The sequence below is a fragment of the Vicugna pacos genome, chromosome 26, assembly GCF_048564905.1.
Source record: "Vicugna pacos chromosome 26, VicPac4, whole genome shotgun sequence".
NCBI classification, from domain to species: domain Eukaryota; kingdom Metazoa; phylum Chordata; class Mammalia; order Artiodactyla; family Camelidae; genus Vicugna; species Vicugna pacos.
The window spans coordinates 5,818,597-5,841,369 of NC_133012.1; the positions used below are offsets into that span (position 1 = coordinate 5,818,597).

The 22,773-nt window shown below is 45.0% G+C and overlaps 2 protein-coding genes across 10 annotated transcripts in view; both read left to right on the forward strand.

Annotated features, from left to right (window-relative positions):
* The window catches only part of NSD3 (nuclear receptor binding SET domain protein 3), a 92,583-nt gene extending 75,330 nt beyond the window's left edge, over window positions 1-17,253 (forward strand). For 3 of the 4 annotated variants that reach the window (XM_072950253.1, XM_006201120.4, XM_006201122.4), the window contains 8 exons: window positions 2,047-2,249; window positions 2,895-3,007; window positions 3,578-3,847; window positions 7,404-7,520; window positions 9,012-9,153; window positions 10,212-10,318; window positions 10,821-11,025; window positions 11,432-17,253. In XM_072950253.1, the coding sequence (XP_072806354.1) occupies window positions 2,047-2,249; window positions 2,895-3,007; window positions 3,578-3,847; window positions 7,404-7,520; window positions 9,012-9,153; window positions 10,212-10,318; window positions 10,821-11,025; window positions 11,432-11,673 (1,399 nt within the window). In that variant the 3' untranslated portion in view covers window positions 11,674-17,253. The remainder of the gene's footprint in view (window positions 1-2,046; window positions 2,250-2,894; window positions 3,008-3,577; window positions 3,848-7,403; window positions 7,521-9,011; window positions 9,154-10,211; window positions 10,319-10,820; window positions 11,026-11,431) is intronic. The other variant, XM_006201121.4, reaches the window with a different exon arrangement.
* A 168-nt stretch (window positions 17,254-17,421) lies between these two features.
* PLPP5 (phospholipid phosphatase 5) lies at window positions 17,422-22,650 on the forward strand. Of its 6 annotated transcripts, none has more exons than XM_072950257.1 (8): window positions 17,433-17,809; window positions 17,984-18,142; window positions 18,545-18,635; window positions 19,044-19,107; window positions 19,606-19,730; window positions 20,386-20,556; window positions 21,419-21,609; window positions 22,503-22,650. In XM_072950257.1, the coding sequence occupies exons 1-7, from the start codon at window positions 17,774-17,776 to the stop codon at window positions 21,580-21,582; spliced, it is 810 nt and encodes a 269-aa protein (XP_072806358.1). In that variant the 5' UTR covers window positions 17,433-17,773; the 3' UTR covers window positions 21,583-21,609; window positions 22,503-22,650. The 6 variants fall into 6 exon arrangements, with proteins under 6 accessions (XP_072806361.1, XP_072806358.1, XP_072806360.1 ...); XM_072950259.1 differs by having other exon boundaries at window positions 17,435-17,809; window positions 17,984-18,052; XM_072950258.1 differs by having other exon boundaries at window positions 17,440-17,844; window positions 17,984-18,092.
* The last annotated feature ends 123 nt before the right edge of the window (window positions 22,651-22,773 follow it).

The window sequence follows — 22,773 nt, forward strand, 5'->3', positions numbered from 1 at the left end:
TATATTAATTGTCACATTGCTTTCTCTGTGAGCTACCATAAGATCTTGTATATATTTCCCTGTGCTATACAGTATAATCTTGTTTATCTATTCTACAATTTTGAAATCCCAGTCTATCTAAAAATAGCGATATATTTTTAAAACTCTACATTCTACATTTTGAGGCATATGTTTATCATTTTGCTAAGAAAAGAGATACTGTTCAGGAGAACATAGAGTTCTGCTTTTCAGTTAGAATCCTAAGTATGTTTCTATAGGATTTCAAATATACTGTAATTTTTTTAACAAAGGCTATGTTGTTTTCTGTTTTAAATACACCGCTTTGCTTACTTGTATAACCTTAAAAACTTCATTTTTAGCTATGATGAGGGGCATTCTACCTACTCCACCCAAACTACCTTTTTTTTTTTTAACATGACAAGAAACCTCCCAGTTCTTAAAAAAAAATTGACAGTTTGAATACACAAATAATTATATACTTTATGGCAAAAAATACAAAGTTTTTAAAGACAAGTATCAAACTAGGGAAAGTATTTGCTCAATAAGAAAAGACAAATACCTTACCTGAAAAAGCAATGATGAGAAAAAGCCAGTCTGCACAAGAATAACAAACAAAAAAGAAACAGGTAAGAATGCTCAGCCTCACTAAAAATAAATGTGCATTAGAAACAAAGAGGGTTTTTTTTTTTTCCAATTAACAGATTGGCAAAGATTTAAAAGAGTAACAGTTTGGGGGTTGGGAAGGCATGGGAAGACAAGCAGGCAAAAATGTATTTTTAGGGGTGTTCATTGCAGTGTTATTTCTAATTGCAAAAATTTGAACAATCCACATGCTTAGTCAGTAGGGGGTTTGTCAGATAAATTATGGTGTATCTATTGTTGAGCACCTTGAAGCCAAGAAAAGGAAATGCAGGTCATTGTAGGAACATGGGAAGATATCCACGATATATAGTTGGTTTAGGAAGCATGTTAAACAGTATGTACATTATTTCTACATGTGTTCATATAATTTTTTAAAATTACAGATTTAGATATAATGTGTTTTTAATACCTCAGATTTTTAATTAACACCTAGATGGATAGCTGGGTACCTTTTAGAGGAAGCGTGTTCCATTTCTGCACTAGAAATCTGGGAGTGTGACAGTGCCATCATTTATCATCCCAGTAATTAAATTATTCATTAAATAAATGGCTTTCTGAGGCATCTGTAAAATAAGAGACTGAAAAAATTTAAGTGTCTGCGTACTTACTGTTGGTGTTGATGGTTTCATATACCACAGAAGCCTCACGCGTCATCCCTCGCTTGCCCGATTGCTGGAAGCCGTCCAGCGTGCCTCACAGGTGATTCACTTAGTGACAGTGTGGATTTGGTCATCACTGCATGAAGCGGTTGCGTGTTCAGTCCTGTCCCAAATCCCACGGTTATAATGATCTAAGATGAATTAGATTCTGAAATACACACTGATACAAATCTAGTACATCTGCCCAAGAAGTATTTATTTACCATGGGTGAATAGTGAGTCAGAAAATGCTAATTTGAGTGGGAGCAGGCACTCTTGACTGGAGCAGCAGTTTATTTTCAGATGATTCCCTTGACCACTAGAAATAAATGTTTACACCTTGAAAGACAATCTTGGTGTTAAGGATGTCACGTTTGGAGAAAAACATGACTTTTCCAGGACTGAAATTGGATTTGGAATATTACTGGTAAATTCTAATTCTTGTGTAGTGGGTTCATTTTTACTTTATTATAATGCTTTATAACATTTTCATGATATATTCTTTTATAAATTTCAAATACTAATTTTTGAAGAAAGAACCTAAACTGGGTGTTTAGTGCCTAGTTCAGTCTGTGTTCATTATTTTCATTCATTAACTCGTTAATCAGTGTGTTTCCAAATGATGTGTAGTTTAGGCAAGATTAAAGATAAACCTGGTACTTTGTGTCCTTAGATGCTGAATGAAAATTGCAAAGTACAAAACCTCTTTCCCCGCTTCTGCCAGCCACATAAAGCGTAGTGCAATTTGCGGTCCTCTTGCTTTCAGATGGTGGCCAGCGGAGATCTGCAACCCCAGGTCCGTGCCGCTGAACATCCAGGGCCTCAAGCACGACCTGGGGGACTTCCCTGTGTTCTTCTTCGGCTCCCACGACTACTACTGGGTCCACCAGGGCAGAGTGTTCCCTTACGTCGAAGGAGACAAAAGCTTTGCTGAGGGACAAACTAGTATTAACAAGACCTTCAAAAAAGGTACATTGTATAATGTTTATAGTGGCTTAGAACTCAGGCTCCAGGTTGGCTCTCAGCACCTCCTAACTTGCACATGATGTTAATCAGATGAGGAGTTTCACCTGGTGGTGTCCCTAAGTTTCCAGTCACATTAGAACCACATCACAATCCAACCAATTAGAAAGATTCAGTAGAGTAGACTGTGCCATGGGGATGAAAATAGTGTCTTCAGTGATGTTTCTACAGACATAGAGGTTGTTCTGGAAACATGCAGTCTACTGAATCAGGAGAAGCTCCTTTGCCACAAAAGAGTAACCAGTTGCTGGGAAGTTTAGCTCTCTGGGTAAGAGTGAAATGCATGAGAATCTGGTACAAGGTAACCACTGCTCTCTGGTTCACGTGGAAGTCGCTGATCGTCGAAGGGGGACCTCTTCTCTGAGGACACTGGCCCAGAGCACAGCATCCAGCCATAAATGACTTACATCCTATCTCATTGTTACCCTATCCTAGTGGTAGGTGAATGGTTGTTTCCAGAGTATCATTTTAAAAAAACCTCAGGCCAGATGCAGTGCATTGGGAAGGCGGTGTAAAAGTACTAAAAGTACTCTCCCAGCGGGCTTTGTCTATTTTTGGTATTTATATATTTTTTGTTTGGTCTCATTGCAGCACTGGAAGAAGCTGCCAAACGCTTCCAGGAATTGAAAGCACAGAGAGAAAGTAAAGAAGCCCTGGAGATTGAAAAAAACTCGAGAAAGCCCCCTCCTTACAAACACATAAAAGTGAGTCTTTGCCCGTGAGAACGCTGGTGTTTGACGACAAGATGATTAGTAGTTAGGAGGCCCTTGTTGACTTGGCAGAACTTTGGCCGATTCCCATCCAGTCTTCCGAAAAACCAGCTGAGAGCTGCTGTTGGAGAGTCATCTGGGAGCCGTGGCTGCTGCCCCCTGAGGACTTGGTCTTTGATGAGCCCCTCATACTGGGGAGCATTGTGTTTGATGTGAAATCCTATTCTTGCTCCGTCAGCTTATCCTGTAACCAAATGAGAATATGGGTGTGTGGCCCCTTCCTTCCAGAGAGCCCACGATTGTTTTCAGTTATGAAATTTCCATCAACTGATGGAAGGAGAAATACTCAGGATAAGTAAGTGAGAATTCACATCAAGTTGTGATATTTTTGTCAGCTAAGGAGCAGCAGGTAGTATTCCTAGCTCGTCCGTGGGGGAAAGTACGATTAAGAGAAAGAGCCTTTCTCAGGGTCTCACCACAAGGCAGCAGCAGAGCCACCAGGGCCTGGATGTTTCTGCCTGCCTTGTCGAGTTCCTCCCTCTCATCTGTGATTCTGTTTTCCAGGCTAACAAAGTCATAGGAAAGGTGCAGATCCAGGTTGCAGACCTGTCAGAGATTCCCCGCTGTAACTGCAAGCCGGCCGACGAGAACCCGTGCGGCCTGGAGTCCGAGTGCCTGAACAGGATGCTGCAGTACGAGTGCCACCCGCAGGTGTGCCCGGCGGGGGAGCGCTGCCAGAACCAGTGCTTTACAAAGAGGCTCTACCCCGACGCGGAAATCATCAAGACGGAGCGGAGAGGCTGGGGCCTCAGGACCAAGAGGAGCATTAAGAAGGTAGCATGGGACAGGGCAGTGGTGGGAGAGGAACAGCCAGGACCTGTGCCTCTTAGAGATGCTTCATTAAGGACAAAGTAGATGGAGATTTAGTCCAAAATTTTGAAGCTTCCCCTCTTGAGAGTTTGGCAGTTCTTCAGCAAAGAAGAGACGGTAGGAAGATGTAGCAATAAAATGCACATCAACTTTGGCTTTCCTATAATCAGTCATAAAAAAGAAAAGGGACACTGGTCATTCTACTTGAAATACTTTTTACTTGTTAAGCAAAAGTGCAAAAGAGTAAAATAAGGTACTGGGACAGAAACTAGCAACACTAGGACTTTGCACCGAGATCATAATTCATTAGCCATGAAACCCTGGCCAAGTCATTCAGCTTCCCTGAGCCTCAGTTTTCTCATCTCTAAAATGGACATAATTATCCCCTATGTATTTAAGGGTTGTTGCTAGTCTCAAAGTAGCTCATATATACAAAAGCAACTAGAAAAAGATGAGATCTTTAGAACTTATGAATTACCTTCATTCTTATACTTTGAAGTGATTTTTTCAAAGCAGTCTTTTTGTCTCGCACAAGAAATGCATGCCCACTGTAGAAAAAAATTTTAATGCAAATGACTCAAAGAAAATTGAAAATCACCAGTACATCCTGCTACTCAAACAGTGGCTCTCAAACTTTAGAGATCCTGAGAATCTCCCAGAGTCCTTGTTAAAACAGTCTTACTGAAATATTGGGGACAGGCCTGCATAATCTGCATCTTTAAACAAGTCCCCGCCTGCCTAGTGCCTATACAGAGAACGGGAAGGCGTATTCACTGAGAGAAGATGGATTGGTGGGAATTGAAAATTATTCTTGGCACCTTTCTACTGTTTTTAAAAAATCACCTTTTTAAAAATCATATCCACCTTGGACATGCGGATTGCATTGCTTGGACAAAGGCCACCTGCATTTAACATGTCATTATATAATGCACAGGTTTTGATATTACTTTAATGCCTCGTGTACCACGTGTTCAAATTTTTGCCTATGAATTCAGGGGAGTTTTGGGGACCGCCCTGACATCTATCCAGGTTAATGTCGTGCTAACACCTTTTATTCTAAAATTTACTCTTATTTACTAAATTAATGATATAATAAAGAGAAAAGAAAACACAATCAGGATTAAAGGGTAGGATTGCCCTTAGCACTCAGGGAATTGCTAATGTAAAACAGTCAGTCTCTTACAAAATAGCCAGAAATATAGTCACTGTACAGCATAATCATAAAGTCTTTGTGGCAACATGGAAAAGATTTTTGGCACATTTAGGGGACAGAAGCCAATATGAAATTGAATGTACACAGTCAGTCTCCTTTTCACACATAACAAATTTCTGACTGTGTACCAGAGCTAAACAGGGGACTTCCTGTTAGGAAGTGTTTTCTTTCTTAGAAATTGAAGAAATTATATAAAGTACTGAATCAAACACTCTTTTCGCCATTGCCTTTATGTATAGATTTCTAGCATCTTAAAAGGTCTTTACTGTGATGTTTTTATTCACAGTTAATGGTTTTAATTCCAGCAAGTAACTCTTTGAGGCTAAAGATTTGTCACTTTTTGGACGCCTAAAATGTTTCTGTGACAGAATAGCTGAGACATTTGTTCACAGCCACGTCAGGTTTGTGAGACTTGCACTCCTCACATTTGCTATCAGCACTTCAGTTTTCTACACTCACTCTTTTTCATACAATAGTAAATATAAGCCATAATAAATGGTATTCAGGCTTTTAAAGCCACAGAACCCTGTCTTCAAATGAAGCCTTAACTTGAATTCCATTATATTAAAAAAAAAAAAAAAGTGAAGTGGAGCTGATTAGGTTTGAGTTCTGCTCTGTGGGTTTCCATTAAAGAAAACTTGGCACAAAATAGTTAAGTACAGTAACACTAGGTTGCCATGCAGCCAAGATGGCGCTGAAATGGAACGCCCCTGAGGGTGGCGATACTGTATAACAGTGCAAAATGCTGTTCATTTGCTGAGGTCCAAGTCCAGACTGGATGGAGAAAAAGCCATTGAAGGCTGCCAGTGCCTGGTCCACAGATGTGCAGAACTGTTCTGTTACAGTATTGCAGTTACAGATAAATTGTGTCTCTTTCTAACCTAACCCTTTGTCATAGCTTGTAAGTCAAGAAAAATGTGGACTTCTGTGTGACCACGCCCCAGATGATCCAAGCATGTGGCTGCTTGAAGTAGACGGTGCCCCCACCCTGCTGCCCAGAAAGGCTGACTCGTGGTTGGCTGGGTTGGCTCGTCCCAATTTGACCCATTCACTTCTTTTGTCATATACAAAAGTGACCATCTTTTCTTTGTTCAGTAGAGCAAGTTAAATCTTTTATATTAAAATATTAAGGACATCAGCTTATGTTCTTAGTGATGTACCAAAATCAGAAAATATAATACAGTACTTCTCTTTAGATGACTGATATTTGCTGTCAGTTGTGTGATGTAAGAGCTATCAGAAGGGCTGATGAGAATCTGTTTTGGGGGCGGGTGGAGTAACACAAGTCTAGTAAAACAATAAGCAAATACATCTTAACTTATTCCCTAAGGCATTTCTTTGCCTCAGAAATGTATTAGTAACTGATAAATCCTGTAGATAATGCTGTTGTCCTAGACTGAATCAAACATGCTTTTAATGATTATGCATTTTTAAGCATGAAAGATTGAATGTACAGTGTTTACCCTTATTTCAAAAGGAGCTTACCACTACACACCTGTCAGAACAGCAAAATGAAAAAGAGGGACTATGCCAAGTGCTGGCGAGGATGTGGAGAAACTGGCTCTCTCAGACACGGGGAACATGTGGTGAGAGTGCAGCCACTCTGGAGAGTCGTTCAACAGTTTCTTAAAACATTAAACATACGCTCCTCATATGATCCAGCATTTATCCCAGAGAAATGAAAACCTCTGTGTGCACAACAACTTGTATCAGAATGTTGTAATAGCCCAAACATGGAAACCATTCAACAGGTGACTGGTTAAACAGTGGTGCATCTGCAGTGTGGACCATCACTCAGCAGTAAAAAAAAAAAAAAATCAACTATTGATACACACAACAGTCTGGATGGATCTCAAGAGAATGAGGCTGAGTTTCTCTTTAAGGAGTCAGTCTCTAATGGTTACATACTGTGATTCTGTTTCTAGAACACACTCAAAATGACAAAACTGTAGTGTTGGAGGACAAATTAGGAACGGGATGGGGTGGAGGAGGGATGGAGCCACACAGGGGCTCTCTGTGCTGATGGAACAGCCCTGTACCTGGACTGCGGTGGTTACCTGACTCTACACCAGATAGGATTCCATACAGCTACACACATGCACACAAATGAGGGCACGTAAAATTGGTGAAATCTGAGTAAGGCTTGTAGATTTGTACCAGTGTCCATTTCTGGTTCTAACTTTGTGCTGTAGTTATGCTTGCAGGGTTCTCTTTGGCTGATTCTCTTGGATTGTGCATGTGGTGGTAAGGAATACTTGCTAATGTAATAGTCTAATTTTACATTCTCTATTGCATGCTTCTCTGCAGGGTGAATTTGTAAATGAATATGTTGGCGAATTAATTGACGAAGAAGAATGCAGATTGCGAATCAAGCGAGCCCACGAGAACAGTGTAACTAATTTTTATATGTTAACTGTTACCAAGGTAAAATTGCTTTTTTTTTTGGTAAGAAAAAAAGGATTTCTTGGTTTAGTTTCATGCTCTTAGGTTGAACTCAGTTTCCTTCCTCTAATTTGATTTTTTCAGGCAAATTTTATAATGATTTGCAGTAGCCAGTATGCTACCCACTATAATGTGCTCAATATACCAGAGTACAAAAGCAAATGGTTCTTGGAGCCTTGCACAGGTCACGTGAGACAGCGCTGTGAGTGGAAGATGACCAGGAGTAGGGGTAACGCACCTGGATCAGAATCCCAGCTCGTCTTAGTCACCCAAAGACCTGGCCCTCAGTTTCTTTACCACCGAAGGAGAGAATCAGCTCTGTAATTCTAAGTTATAAACCACCATTAAAATTCTGCTTTAGCAAAAATTGTAACCCTAAATTGTTCTGTGTATTTTGACTTTTTTATGAGTTAGGAAAAATGGATGCTGTCATAAGAAAAATGACAGTAAAACTTCTGGTTTAACACGTGTAACTAATTGCTGTTTGATGCACCTTAGAACAAAACTATTTCATTTAATTTATTCAGCAGTCCTCTGATTTACAGAGGACGAGAAACTGAGGTCCAGCCATGATAAAAAGATTTGTTGAATATCTCGTTATAGTTTAATGAAAAGCCATTAGTTTAATGAAGCCTAGTACCCGTGTTTCCAGAGTTCCAGGCTGTCTCTAAAACTGACAGTCAAAGTATTATTAAAAGTAAGAACTAGAGATCATTTAAAAAGTATTAACTGATGCGTCATTGTTTAAACATTTTACAATTTTCATGAACATGTACTCATAAACATTAAATGCCATTTATTTATGACTGCTAATTGGCCCCTTAAATCCTCTCCTCACTGCCAGTGACCCCACCAGCCAGCTTGACAGCACTCAGGAGGCTTCATCCTCTAGAGCTTTTCCAGATTATCAGAGTTTAAACTCAACATGCTGACCTTTTAACAGTATTTTGAACTTTAGTGTAAATTAAATAAGATTACAAAGATTATGTCCCAAGCTCTAGCCCCGCCATCAGTCAGATCTCCACGTCTTCACTCAGAGAAGTTTCTCACTTTTCCTCCTCCCCTCTTTATGGTCTAAGCTCCTGTCCACCCCACTACACACACCCCCAGTTTTGTCTCTTGCTCGGGGCCGGAAAGGAGGGCTGGCAGCACAGGAGAGCGCTCTGCTCGGAAAATACCTTTCCTTAAGCCTACTGCCAGCTAATCTTCTAAGGAGCATTATTCTGTGATCTGTCTGTTGCCAGAAACAAACCTTAAAAGAAACTAAACTCCACTTCATCTTAGTAGCTTTGACTTGAAGTTCATCAGATCAAGTAGAGAACTTAGTTGTGCAGAGAGCAGCCCGTTTTTGGAGCTGTCAGGTGTCGGCCATCTGCTGCTGTCTCGCAGCTCTTGCCAACGTTGGATGTTTCTAAGACAGGCTTATGCTCAGGTTTATGTCAAAGGGACCTTTCCTTTCTTTTCTTCCTGAAGGACCGAATCATTGATGCTGGCCCAAAAGGAAATTATTCTCGCTTTATGAACCACAGTTGTAATCCCAACTGTGAAACACAGAAGTGGACGGTGAATGGTGATGTTCGAGTGGGACTCTTTGCTCTTTGTGACATTCCTGCAGGTAAAAGCAACTTGCTCCCTCTCTGGGAAGTAAGTTTATCTTAGAAGGCAGGACATTCTTCAAGTTTTGATGTTCAAGTATTTATTCAAATAAGATAAAGAGCTATATTTAGAACTGCTATCTGCCAGTAAGAAGTTAACCTCTATGTCCTGCAAAAGGGAGCTGAGTAAGGGAGGTTAATACAGAATTCTGTGTGTCCATGATCCTGCTGAATTTGTTCTCCAGATTACTGCTGGCTGCATAATGCAAGCAGGTGTTTCAGCTTTGGGTTTGTTTTTTTTAATATTAAAAGTAATTAGCCTGTGTTAACATCAGCTGGTTTCTTTGTTTGTGGGGGGGGTTGGCTTTGTTTTTTATTTTTTATTTTGAAAGATCAGTCTGTTTCAAATTAGACATAAAAGTTTCTTGAAGCAGAGTTACTGCTTTCGTTTCTCCTTAGCCATCCAGCATCTTAACAGCATGACTTAATTTCTCATTTGTTAAGTTTGTAGGAAAATGGGTGAGAGGAGAAATGCTGTAGCTAAAAGGGATGTGAACTGTGTTTCTAGCACTCACTGGGTGTTGTCCAGGCCCAGCTAAAAGCAAGCTTGGACCTCCTAGTTTGAATCCCTGGATTTTAGTGTATATGGTGCATCATGAACTCTCTTCTGAGCGTAATAGAAGGCATTTAGTCCTGGAATGAATTGTCACAATTCCATGGTTGTGGTGTTCATTTACAAACTAGTGTAAATTAGCTTTAGAAAAGAGAGCTAAACTAGAACCCATTTTTCTTGAGCACAGATTTCAGATTCTTAGTCCCTATTACATAGTCTTTGACCACTTCACTGAAAAGGACATGACTTTTGTAGAATATTTAGTTTTGCTTTAGTCATTGGTGGATGGGGACATTTTCCTCCAGTTTTGTAGTTTTTTCCTTTTTTCTTGTTTTCATCACCGTCTTCAGAGGGAAAAATCTTCATGTCAGAATTATATCTCTTTTTTCTTTATGAAGGTGCGTCTTTGACAGCATCTCTCCTCCCCATGCCCTGAGGATGAATTTTCTCTCTCTCTTGTTCTAGGGATGGAGTTAACATTTAACTATAACCTGGACTGTCTGGGCAACGGCAGGACGGAGTGCCACTGCGGGGCGGACAACTGCAGTGGTTTTCTCGGAGTGCGGCCGAAGGTCGGGGTGGGGGGCGAGCTGCTGATGAAGGTTGTCTGGGGCCAGTTGGGGACGTGCAGGCCAGTGGGACCTGGTTTGGTGTGCAGGCCGTCAGTTATGTTTACCCAAAGTTTGGACTCCAGCTTGCACAGGGAGTACAATCTCAGTAAAAACTGGTAGTTCTGGAAAGGGATGTCTATTTCTGATTGAGTTTGAAGTTAGCAAAATCTTTTTCAAACACTTTTTAAAAAAATCAGTGTACTAAAAACCATCAAACTGGTGAATTTTATAGTTTGTGAATTACATCTCAGTGTCTTTGAAGTTTTTAAAAAAGCACTTTTTCAAAAGTCAGTGGAAACGAAGCCTTATGTTTAGTATAGTTCTGTCACGAGATGAGTCCTTCCGGCGTTTTAGTCACTGAACAACAGACAAAGTTCAGTGAACGTGAGGTTGTGGGATTTTCCTTTTGTGTGCAGCTTCATGCACTGTGATCATTAAAACTGCGGTCCTTCCTTCCTACCAGGCGGCGTGTGCGTCCACAACCGAAGAAAAGGCAAAAAATGCTAAGTTAAAGCAGAAGAGACGAAAAATCAAAACAGAACCAAAGCAGATGCATGAAGATTACTGTTTCCAGTGTGGAGACGGGGGAGAGCTGGTCATGTGCGACAAAAAGGACTGTCCCAAAGCCTACCACCTCCTATGCCTTAACCTGACCCAGCCGCCGTACGGTAAGCCCGGCCCCGGGACCCTCCCCTGACTCTAGTCTTTGCCGGTGATGTGCAGCTGGGAGTTTGTCCTGGGCTCCCTGGTGGAGCCGTGGACCCGGAAACGTGGAAGGAACAGGCCCCAAGAGCCAACAAAAATGTTGCTAGTGAGAAATCGGTCTCTCTGCAAGTGGGGGGGTGCCTGCGGGCCAGCAAGGATTCGTTCCTTGTATTTTATCACGTAGGGGAGGAGCTGGCCGGGGGGCGCTGCGTGCGGGGCGGTAGCTCCCAGCCGCGCTGGAGGCCCCCAGACCTGTGCCGGCTGGGCCGCCGGGCCTAGTGCGCTGATTGGACTGGAGGAGGCGGGGAGGGGGTGTCCGCGGGCCGTGGGCGCAGGCACTCACCGGGCTCGCCCTCCCGCCCTCACCAGGAAAGTGGGAGTGCCCGTGGCATCGGTGCGACCAGTGCGGTGGTGCAGCCGCTTCCTTCTGTGAGTTCTGTCCCCGCTCGTTCTGTAAAGAGCACCAGGAGGGGGCGCTGGTTCCCTCCGCGCTGGAAGGCCGTCTCTGCTGCTCTGAACACGACCCCGGAGCTCCCGTGTCGTCCGAATACTGGAGCAAGATGAAATGTAAATTGGAATCACAAGATCACGCAGAAGAAGGCAAAGAATAACTGGGTGGTGATTTCCTTTTTCTTTGTTTTTTCTTTTTATTTAAATGAAAAAAGGAAAAGAAAAAAGTCAGTAGGTGCTGCATGATGGCCAGGAGAGGCCGCTGCAGCGCGGACATCAGCGCCGCCCTGTTCGAGCGGAGACGGGGACGCAGGTGGTGCAGGCCGGAGCAGTTGGTGGTAGCTGGTTTCTCGGTTTTGTTCTTTTGGTTTGGGGACTCTTGTGGAGGGTTAGATTCCCTTGGTCTTTTCTTGCTTTTTATTGTGCTTCAATGCCTCTGCAGCTGGAAAACGATGTCTTCACTTTTAAAATAAGAACGAGAAAAGAATGAGATAAATGAGATAAATTTAAAGTCTAGAATGTGTTCCTTGGGTGTAAAAAGCAAAAGTAGCCATCATTCCTTTATTTATTTTCATGTTTTAAAATTTTAAGAAGTGTAGTTCAGATAGTCTAATCAGTGTACATGTGTGTGTGTGTGTGTGTTTTAAGTAGGAATTGGAGAAAGCCCTCTAGAAAAGGGTGTGATGGTCTCATACACCTCTGTCCTGGGCAGTAGGTAGGCTGACTTCTCTTTCCCTTCCAGGTGTCTTTCATAGTCTTAGGGAAGGGCTCTGTGGGAGTACCGAATCCGGCCTCTTGAAAACAGAAGGCCTCAGTGGATTACCTCTGTGGTCTTAAACTGGGTGGGCTTTGTGACAGACAGCTGTACCTAGAAAGGTATGTAAGGTGGTTGCTGGTTTTGTTCTGGGGAAAAAAAAAAAAAAGAAATTGATGCACTCACTGAGTTTGGAATGTTTTCCATTGACAATGGGTATTTTTGATGAAGTGCGTTTATGTGGATGTGAATGCGTAGTTAGAATGGTCATTCCCGCTCCCCTGACCCACTGATAAAGGCAGCTAAAGGGAGACGAAAGGCATAGACCGAAAGTTGGATCAAATAAGCACCATTTTCTGTCCGATTTAATGTAGACTCTGGTCTGACTTGGAGAGAATTATGGGCGTTTTATTTTGTCTCCACTTTCCTCTCCCAGTCGAGCATCCCCTTTGTCCACTGACCCCTCAGTCGTGTTTCCTGGTGAAACCACCCCGATGAATTTGAACTGTGTTTGAATATATCTTTTTGGTTTAGTTCCTAATTTTGGGGGGGTCCCCAAATTATATGTAAACAACTTCTGCTTAGTGTTGTCCAGTCCCTAAAATCACCCCCCGAGGAAGGGAAAACACTTGTACAGGGTATGTAAGGGCTGCGCAAACACACTTCGTCGCAGGAAGCACTGAGAGAGGGCGCCCAAGGAAGCAGTGTTAGCGCAAGGGGTTGGGTCTCACAGATGCACGTGAGCCAGGATGTCTGCCCACCGAGTTCCCTTGCTTCTACTGCTAAGGAACTTCTGTATCCAGTATCCCCTGTGTGAACTCACCAGTAATGTCTGAACTATTGTAACACGTTCTCAGAAGCCTAGGGCTAGCTCCAATGAACATTAACTTTCTCTGTGAAATTTGACTGCTTACAGTTGCTGGTACCTGGTAGCATTTATCTTCCCTCAAGTAGTACCTAGTAACCTTACAAAGGTGGGGAGATAGATGCTCTACCGCAAACCTTCCGTTGTGTTACGTGTGTTCCTTTTTCCTATCAATTTAGAGCTCTTCTTTGGAAAAAAGAAGGAAAAACATGTTTTGTGCCTCTCTCTTTTTTTTTTCTTTGTATGTAAATGTGCAATTATACTGGATTGTTTCTTGTTAAAAAACAACAACAAAACAAAACAAAAAAAAAAAACACTACAGTTCCTTTACTTAAGCTCCTAAACTGCCATTTGCCTGATTCCAGCAAATAATTCTGAGGTAGCTTATCGGACCTCCAGTAATTCTCTTGAGTAGACATAGTCTCAAAAGAAAGAGCAGAATAGAAAATGCTACACATGTCACCAAATGTGATTGCTCCCAGTCACGTGAGACACGGCGCACCAAACACTAAACTGTGCTCTTGAAGAATCTCTTGAGGAATTATATAGTTTGATGTCCTTTTACAGAATAATTTAAGAAAATCTAGGTTTTATCATACTGAAACTTTATTTTATATATGTATATGATAAATGTTTGCTTTTTTAAACTTACTAACATGAAGGGTTTCCTTTAATATTCAAACTGCAACTCTTGCTGAAATGGTCTCTGCCCTGAAATCGTGTCTCCTTGCTTTGTTCTGGACTCAGTGCTATTTAATACCTGACGACTTTTATACGGGAAGCCAGGGTATATCCCGTGTGCGACGAACACCTGCAGTTTAAGTCTTTTTATGCAGCTTCTTCACTGTGTCGCGTTTTGTTTGTATGTCTTAAACAGAGCTCTGCTGAGATTTTTTGGGGGGGGCGGTGGGGGGTACTGATAGGATTACTCTGCCATTTAAGAAATCAGGGTAGAACACAGATTAGCTGACCGAGCTCTGGAGTCTTTGTCCACGAACGTTGTGTGACATCTGAAAGTGGCTTTAGTCCTGCCGATGCCGCGGAGCTGTCCTCACACCTCCAGTGTCACTGCTGACCTGTTTTATAGATTCTAAAGTCGCAGGTTATGGAGGCAGAAAGGGTGAGCCCGGCTGGCAGGGTGCCTGCTGGTGCCGCCCTGGATGAAATGTCACTCATGCGTCGTCTGAACTTGTCCTTTGTCTGCTTTTAAATCTGTATGTGGTCAGAGCACAAATGGTTGGTTTTTATTCTTGTCTGAAAATGAAATAACTTAAAGTAGCCTGGGAGGATGGTAGTATTTTTTTAACCTCGTGTTGATTCTCTGGAGGAAGAAGTGAATGTTAGATTTTTGATAATCAGCATACAGCCTCAGAAGTTGGATCGGCAACAAGTGAAGATGCAATCCAGGGGGACCTCCCCGGCCCTGAGCAGGAGGAGGGGCCGGACCTGGGGGCCTGAGAAGGGAGGGTGGGTGGCCCCTTTCCTGGAAGGCTGAGCAGCGGGAGGAAGTGAGTCACTGCCTAAATACCTAATCAGGGCTCAAGTGAGGAGTGAGGCTTTGCTTTCATTTTCCTTTTAACAAGGTCCCACCCTATCTTAATTCTCAAAAATGCTCTGGCCTAAGCTATAAAATAGGCTTTTAGAATCACTGAAACTTGGAGATTTCTGTGTGTTCAAGTCAGGAACACATCTAAAAACTGAAAAAAAAAAAAAAAAAAAGTGGGGTGGGGGGAGGGGAGGGCTGCTGCCAGCTCCCTGCCGCCGTTTCCACATAGCTTTGGAAACACGCCTGTGTATCATGTCGTGAAACCCTGAGGTGATCGCGTAAAGCTGAGTAGCTCGTTGCATGGTCTGTGTTCTAATCGGGAAGACCCGGGTCTGCAGTTTGGAATCAGGCCAGCTCGACAGACTCGGGCTCTGGACTGCCGAGGAGTGTTGCTTGTCTTTCGTTTCACTTTAAAACATAAAGCTCTTCGTCAGCAGTCACCTTCCAGCCAAGGTGCCACGTCCCACCAGGAAAAGAAAACAAGTTAGCGTGGAGTCCCCACAGCCCGGGAAGCTTCCCTGGATGTCCTTCCGCCCGAGGTACAGCAATACCAGGAGGTGGCCTTGTTGCTGGCCAGTGCAGATTAGACTTGACTTGCTCTTACAAGGCCAATGTGTCCAGCCATCTGGTTGTCCAAGATGCTGCAGACGTGAAGTGATCATTTGGAACAACTTCCTCTGGCCCAGGGCCACGTAGAATTGGTCTCTGGTTGTTTGTAAACAAAGAGTGGAAGTGGCTTCCATTTTCAGACAGGCTCGGGAATAGACACAGGTAGACAGCTTTGCCGTGTGTTAATAGTTAAGAGTTGGACATTTGTATATACTAAAATCTATCAATGTCTATCTGGGGTGGGGTACAGGGAGAAAAGGGGGTTTAATAGAGTCAGGGAGGGATGATGATGTTTACCACAGGTACGAAGTAGTCACTTTAACATTGAGACCTCTGCCTCATTGAATTCAGGTTTTTTAAGTACTTGAAACTCCTCAGATTCTCCTTATTTTACAGTAATTTTTGAATTTATGAAGTAGAAAGCATTGTTTTGTATACTGTTCTGTCTCTCACCCTCTCTGAGTTGGATGAAAGGCGGGGTTCTGCAGCTGGGGGTCCCAGTATCACTCAGATCCATGCACACACCTGGGGGAGAGACTCCTGCATGAGATACCAGCAGCATTTATATGAGTATTTCCCACGTATGTTCTTTATTTTGTCAACCCCATCCCTAAGCACCTCTTCTTTCCTTTTAATATATGCCTGTGTAGGGAAAAAACAAAAATTTGCACTTATGTTACACTCCCGAAATGCTTGGTGTGGCCTGTGTGTTTCAAACCCATTTCCGTTCTTTTTTCGTCCTTTTTTCGTCAGTCCATTGCTTAAGTGACAAGGTCAGGTGCTGTGGCACATGTGTGAGCAGGAGGAGGGGGAGGACAATTACCCCTAAAAGTCGCTAACAGGTGAGCAAAAGGGAAAAGATGAGTAGTTGCCAAAGTCATTTATTCAGTCCTTAGTTTTCTTCTACGACATGACTGCGTCGGCTCATTGGCAAGAAAGCACCCTCGGGTTCCAGTACTCCCTTCCCGACCTACCAGGCTCCCGATGTGTGCGAATGGCTCTCAGTAGCCATCAGATCACCTAGCTGAGGTGTTTATATGGTGTTCTTGTTGGTTTAGAAGTGGACTGGATAAAATTTACCTTGTTGTCACTAATATTGTCCTTTATCTTATTTGTGCTGCCACATACCCTGTGCTAAAGAAGAAAAGCATATTGCCGCTGGTAACTCGGATGCTAAATGATGCTCACAACTGGCTAACAGTAAGGCTCTTTTTAGGTACAAGGGTGTGTGCATAATTGGAATTGCTAGGAGAAATTCATCTGTATCGGCTTGTGATATTATTGCACAACGAACACAGATACCTGCAGGTTCTGTTTTCATTTCCTCGTGATCTTTATCTATGATAATGACCTTTGTAGACTGGTTATTTCTGTACTTTGTTTATCTGTAATAAACTTTGTAGACCCTGTGAAATGTTATTTTGCCTAAATCACTTGAGACTTGAGTCTTTAATAACAAAGCATCAATATTCACTAAAGTCGATCTCTTTTGAGTTTCTGTGACTTGGCTAGAAGCTCTTGACACTAAGGGATTAGTGTTAATTCTCCCTGGGGGGTGTTCCACTAGGGCATTACTGTATTATGACTTGATGTTGCCACATAGACTTCAAGATATATGGTATTTCGGGGATTTTGTTGATTGGCCTATGTTCTGTTGCACAGTGTGACACGTATAAAGCTTGGTTAACCTGTACATAGATAGCTTATTGTTGGCTAGTTATAGCGTACTTAGGACTGCTTGTAATATTTAAGCTTCTTTCTGCTGTGTGTGCTGGTAGGAACATATAATTTTTGTACATTGTATCTACTGAGATGTTGCCTTTTTTTATTTCACAAATACTTTGGAATTCAGATGTGTTTTTTGCTTCCGTGAGGATTAATTTGGAGAGATTTTTAATGACATTCCACTGATTTCAGATTTTGCTTGAGATTGACTTCAATAAATTGTCCTGTATGTTCCAAATTAAGTATGTGGACTTGTTCATTGCCTGCCACAAGTCACGGGGCAAGAGGCCATCACGGGCTGGGAGGGGACCCAGCGCGGGGCTGGCTGACCCTGTGTGCGCCCCTCGGCCAGCAGGCCTGCAGCCCTGGAAGTCCCCGCTGGGAGCCCGCACGTCTTCCGGCAGAACGGGCTGCGCTGCTGAGGAACATGGATCCGGAAACGCGGGGGCCTCGTCGTTTCCGCGGAAGGAGGGCCCTCGCCGCGGCGCGGCGCGGCGCGTGAGCCTGGCCGGCGGGGACCCCGCACTCCTGTCCCATCGCTCTCGGACCCGGGGTGGCCGCCGCGCGGCTGGAGCCGGTCCCGGGGCCAGGCTGGAGGAGAGCAGCGCGCCCGACCCCGCCGCTCCCCGCCGCTCCCGGCGCAGTGCCCGCGGCGTCCGCCAGGCCGCGCTGCCGCCGGCTCGGCTCGGCTCGGCTCGGCTCGGGACCGCCCTCCGCGGGGCCACGTCGGCTCCGTCCTCCGTCCTCCGTCCTCCGTCCGGGATGGGCAAGGCGGCGGCGGCGGCCCTCGGGGCCGAGGTGGGCGTGCGGCTCGCGCTGTTCGCCGCCTTCCTGTGAGACCTGCGGTTGGACCCCGGCCCCGCACCGTCGCGCCCGCCCGCGCCTGGGGAGGGCAGGTCCCGCCGCTCTGCCGGGCTCCGGGCGCGCTTCCGGGTAGCCGCCGACACGCTCACACCTTTGTGTCCCCTTCAGGGTAACGGAGCTGCTCCCGCCCTTCCAGAGGCTCATCCAGCCGGAGGAGATGTGGCTGTACCGGAACCCGTACGCGGAGGCCGACTACTTCCCAACCAAGCCGATGTTTGTGCGTGCGGAGCGGAGCGGCCTGCCTTGCGGCCTCCGGGCTCCTCCCGAGTTCAGTGCTAGGGAGCGGGAGGCGCTCACACTGGCTCCCGGATGCCCCGTGCAGGGGACAGCACTGCTCCCTCCGCTGATGTGCTGCTGTTTAAGGCCCAGATTTAGGGAGCAAGACGTCAGTCTGTTTTGCTTAAGAGACAGGTTCTGTGGGCGAGGTTCCTTAGGGCGGTGCTGGGTAACTGGTCGTTTAGAACAAGGGTGATTGGTGTTCACCGGTGGGACTTTGAGCCCAGTCAGCCACAGACACTGGACACTGCGTTTGGAGGAACATTTAGGTGTGATGTGTGAGCTCTGCTGTCACTTCATCCCTCTTCCCCTAAGAGCTCTTTTCACAACTAGTTGTGCAGAGTTTTCTGTGTGGTTTTCTTTTGTTTTAACCTTGGATGTATTCTGGTTCAGGTCATTGCATTTCTCTCTCCGCTGTCTCTGATCCTCCTGGCCAAATGTCTCAAGAAGGCAGACACGGCAGACAGCAGACAAGCCTGCCTGGGTAAGAGCCCAGCCCTCCTGGCTGGTGTTCTCATCTTTGGGCTGGAAAGCAGCAGGGGCGGTGGGGTCCACCCCAGGGTTGCGGCCGCAGTGTGTGGCCCCTGAGCTCTGTGTTCCTAAAGTAATTGTGTCCCCACCTGTTACCCTGTGAAGCAGAGAAACTGCACTGTAAGAACTGGCTTCGCCTCCTACGAGTGCTTTAACGCACTGGATTATTCGTACCTCAAGGATGTCTTCAGTCTAGTACAGGAGTGCTCCCTGAACCACAGCCGACTGGTCATCGAGGGCCAGAATTATTTGTACACTCAGCTCAGCCCTCATCTCAGAAGAGCCGGGCTGCTCTCTTAACGTGACAGGGACCATGCAGTCCTAGCAGATACCACGAACAGCAAGTCTCTTTGCCTTCCAGCTGCCAGCCTTGCCCTGGCCCTGAACGGCGTCTTCACCAACACGATAAAGCTGATAGTGGGGAGGTAAGTGACAAGCGCCAGCCACCGCACCAGCCTCATCCCATCCCCACCAGGAGAGGTAGTTAAGGGCACTCTACCCACACCGTTCCCCGCTCCTTTTCTCTTTCTTCTGTCTCATCTTTCTTTTCTCATTTAACACTTCCTCCCTTCCTCTACCTCAGTCCCACAGGTGACACTTGGGCTCTTTTCTGCCTTGGGCAGCATTTTCCACTGACACACGGCAGAGCCACTGTCCTCCAGGGCACCCCCGGCAGCTGCGGTGTGACTCACTCTTTGCCCTAAAAGTTAATCGTATCACAGTGAACTTTTTTCCCCCCAATTTTAAATACTGACCCTGGAAGCAAGGCTTTTCTTTTAGTGGTGACTATCCAGTTCAGTTTCATTATTTTGCCAGAGACACTATTTGACCAACGGTAAATAGGCTTATTGACACAACACAACCGAAAAATAATTTCGGGAGCTGTAAATGATCCCTGTTCAGACCCTGCTGATTTCTTCCAGGCCACGCCCGGACTTCTTCTACCGCTGCTTCCCCGACGGGCAAGCCCGCTCTGACCTGATGTGCACGGGGGATAAGGATGTGGTGAACGAGGGCCGGAAGAGCTTCCCCAGTGGACATTCTTCCTGTATGAGCACCACCTGGGCTCTACTTCTGTGCTTTTGGGGGGGGGGGGGGGTCACTGAGTGTAATCTAGGAAGCTTGTCAGGATGGGAACATCTCATGTACTCTTGTTCTTGTATCTGGAAACTGGAGAACCCCCCCCCCCTTAATAAGCTTGAACCTTGACTATTAGGGTAGATAGTCGAGGACAGAGGAAGTAGTTCACCTTTAGGAAATCTGAACATTGTTACTGTATTATTTGCCTAGATCCTGCAATCTCGTACTAGTCATAAAAACATAATTAACCTTTATTGAAGGGTTACTGTGTGTCAGGTGCTTTGGGAAGCATTTTAGACTCGTGTCTCTATTGATAACATAATAGCTAATGAGGTGGTACTGTGATTTTTATGATTCCCATTTATTCAGGAGGAAACTAAGGCATCGGGAAGTTAAGTCACCTGCCCGGAATCCCGTGGCTGGTACTCCAAAAACTGCTCTCAGGGCAGCTATTACTCACTGTGGGGACAGTCTTTCATTTTCCCTTGTTTCCTTCTGTCTTGTAATCAATAATCTCAATCGATGATCTACACCAGAGGTTACAAAAAGGGCTAAAAACCTGCTCATGCCCCCGACCCCCTTTTCCTTTCAAAGACCTGACTTAGAACTTCTCCCTCTTCTAGTTGCATTTGCTGGCCTGGCCTTCGCGTCCTTCTACCTGGCAGGGAAGCTACACTGCTTCACACCACGAGGCCGAGGGAAATCCTGGAGGTTCTGTGCCTTTCTGTCACCTCTACTCTTTGCAGCTGTGATTGCCCTGTCCCGCACCTGTGACTACAAGCATCACTGGCAAGGTAAGCGAGGTGTCCAGGCCACGGACGCCTCCGTGTTTCTCCCATCATCCCTCCCCAGCCCTGGGCACAAGGAGACCCTCCCCAGGTACCTGCCAAGTGGACACACAAGTGTTCTGTCCTGCGTTCAGAGCTCCATGCAGGATGAGAAAGCACACGGTATCTTTAAAGAGATTACCGAGGAGGGACATCCTAACTTTCCCATTATTTTGAAGCATCATAAGTTCAGAATAAACTCTCTAGGAAATTTTTTTTTACAACCAACCTCAAAGCTCAATTTACTACTGTCTTAAAATAAATCAAGGTCATTGTCCTGAGATTTCTGCTCAGAAACAAAAGTAAAATTCAAGAAATCACAAAATTGTGATTAAACCAAAGAAATTTAAGTTGAATGAATAGAGTAAAACATCTAAATAACAGAATAATCTGCACAGAAAACCTCACAGTTCAAAATAAAAGCTGGCAGTACTGCCCAGAGGCCCTGAGGAGGTCTGTTTTGAAGGAAAAACCAAATTTTTGTAGAGAAGCACCTCCTGGACAAGTTTGCCCTTCCTCTAGAACCTCTGAGTGGTGAGAAGGGCTGTGGATAACATTTAGTGAATGTGTTATTCTTTTGGATTAAAAAATTCAGTCAAATGAATTCGGAAAAGGCCTTGTTACACTTACTTCATTAAAGATGTTTGTTGATTCGGGGTTCAGACAACAGCCTGATGCTGACAGTGCTGCTCTATGTGACAACTAAGAAACCGTAAACGTGGACTTGAGGGCGGTCTGCAGTCAAACCAGTGGAGTGGCTGGAGGGCCCAGCGCCCCGATGGGCGGCGCCCACCACGACTGCCGGAAGGCCCGTGTCCTCTCCCCGCAGACGTGCTGGCGGGGTCCGCACTGGGCCTGGTGCTGGCCTACGGCTGCTACCGGCAGTACTTCCCTCCCCTGACGGACGCGGACTGCCACAGGCCACTGGGACACGGCCCTGCACTTCCCACGGCACAGAAGCGGCCCGGTGGCCCTCATCAGTTTGATATTTAGACACAGGAGCAACCTCCAGGAGAACAGGTGACCACGCCCAGAACAGGACTTTCTGACCTTTTACTTCCTAAGAGGTACGAGTGAGGCACAGCCCCCGCGGCTGCGGTCCCGCGCCGGCCTGCGTGGATTTACTGTGAGGAGCCCAGGTTCTTTCACTGCCGGGTGCCACGCGTTCTGGGGACGAGCTCTTTCCGTGGGCCCCCAGCAGCGATGAACCTGGTCCATCGGCTTGATATCCTAGGGTCTACTGCTTTTACATTTGATTTTGATACTGTTCTGGGAAGGATCTTGTCACAAAGAAGCCTTTTTCATTAGCCCCACTTTGTCCTGGAAGCCAGAGTTGATTATCAGAACTTAATTTCCATTTCCCAAAGCCCCAAATCTTAAAATCTAGGGATAATAATCTTAAATTATTTTATTTCTGGTTACTTTCTCTGGTGACAGTTCCATCAAGGCTTAAACAGGAAAATGTCCAGTTCTGGCTAATTTATCACTGTGTTATGCACACCTAATCCAGGTCCAGCCAAATACTGCTGTCCATTGTGAATACGGTGAACATAAATGATTTGTTGAATTACTAACAAACAGTAAAAAAAAGAAAGCGGTGAGGAGCGTGGTTTCGGCACTAAGCTGACAGCCATCTCTACCTCATCTGTCCTCACGAGCACCCTTCCCTCCGCGCACGACTGAGAAGCTGCCCACACGCGGTGGCCGCCAGCTGGCTGAGGCGGGGGGGACCCACAGCATTGTCATCTGGGCACACACGGGCCTTCTCCTGTCCCTGCTTCACAATGGGCTGGAGCAGTTATAGGACATCATCAGAACCGATGCTCTAGGACCTACGACTCCCTTTCTCTTTGTGATTATACTTTAGATATGACATTGTTTTCAAAAATAACTAACTCGGGTTCTCCCTCCAGATTTGGTCCAGCCAATGAGGTGGAATGACACTGCAGTCCCCCTTGAGTCATCTTCAAAGAAATTCAATTGGGGGTGAATTCAGCTCTTTCTAGAACATGTTTTCGGTGTATCTTTCTCCTTCAGTAAATGTGATATTCAAACAAAATGGTGAAGGTTGTTTTTGAGAAATGGAATATCTCCAAAGTGAAACAGTGGATTCCACATCGGATGTAAGTGATTCAATTATCTGTTGTAGTGGCTGATGTGTATAAACACTGAAGGGTCGGTCAT

What these genes read in the sequence shown, in the direction of transcription:
- PLPP5 (XM_072950257.1), top strand. Translation starts at nt 17,774, where the DNA reads ATGGGCAAGGCGGCGGCGGCGGCCCTCGGGGCCGAG. An exon ending in ATAAAGCTGATAGTGGGGAG is followed by an intron (nt 19,108 to 19,605) that starts GTAAGTGACAAG and finishes GATTTCTTCCAG; the next exon opens with GCCACGCCCGGACTTCTTCT. An exon ending in CCCCAGTGGACATTCTTCCT is followed by an intron (nt 19,731 to 20,385) that starts GTATGAGCACCA and finishes TCCCTCTTCTAG; the next exon opens with TTGCATTTGCTGGCCTGGCC.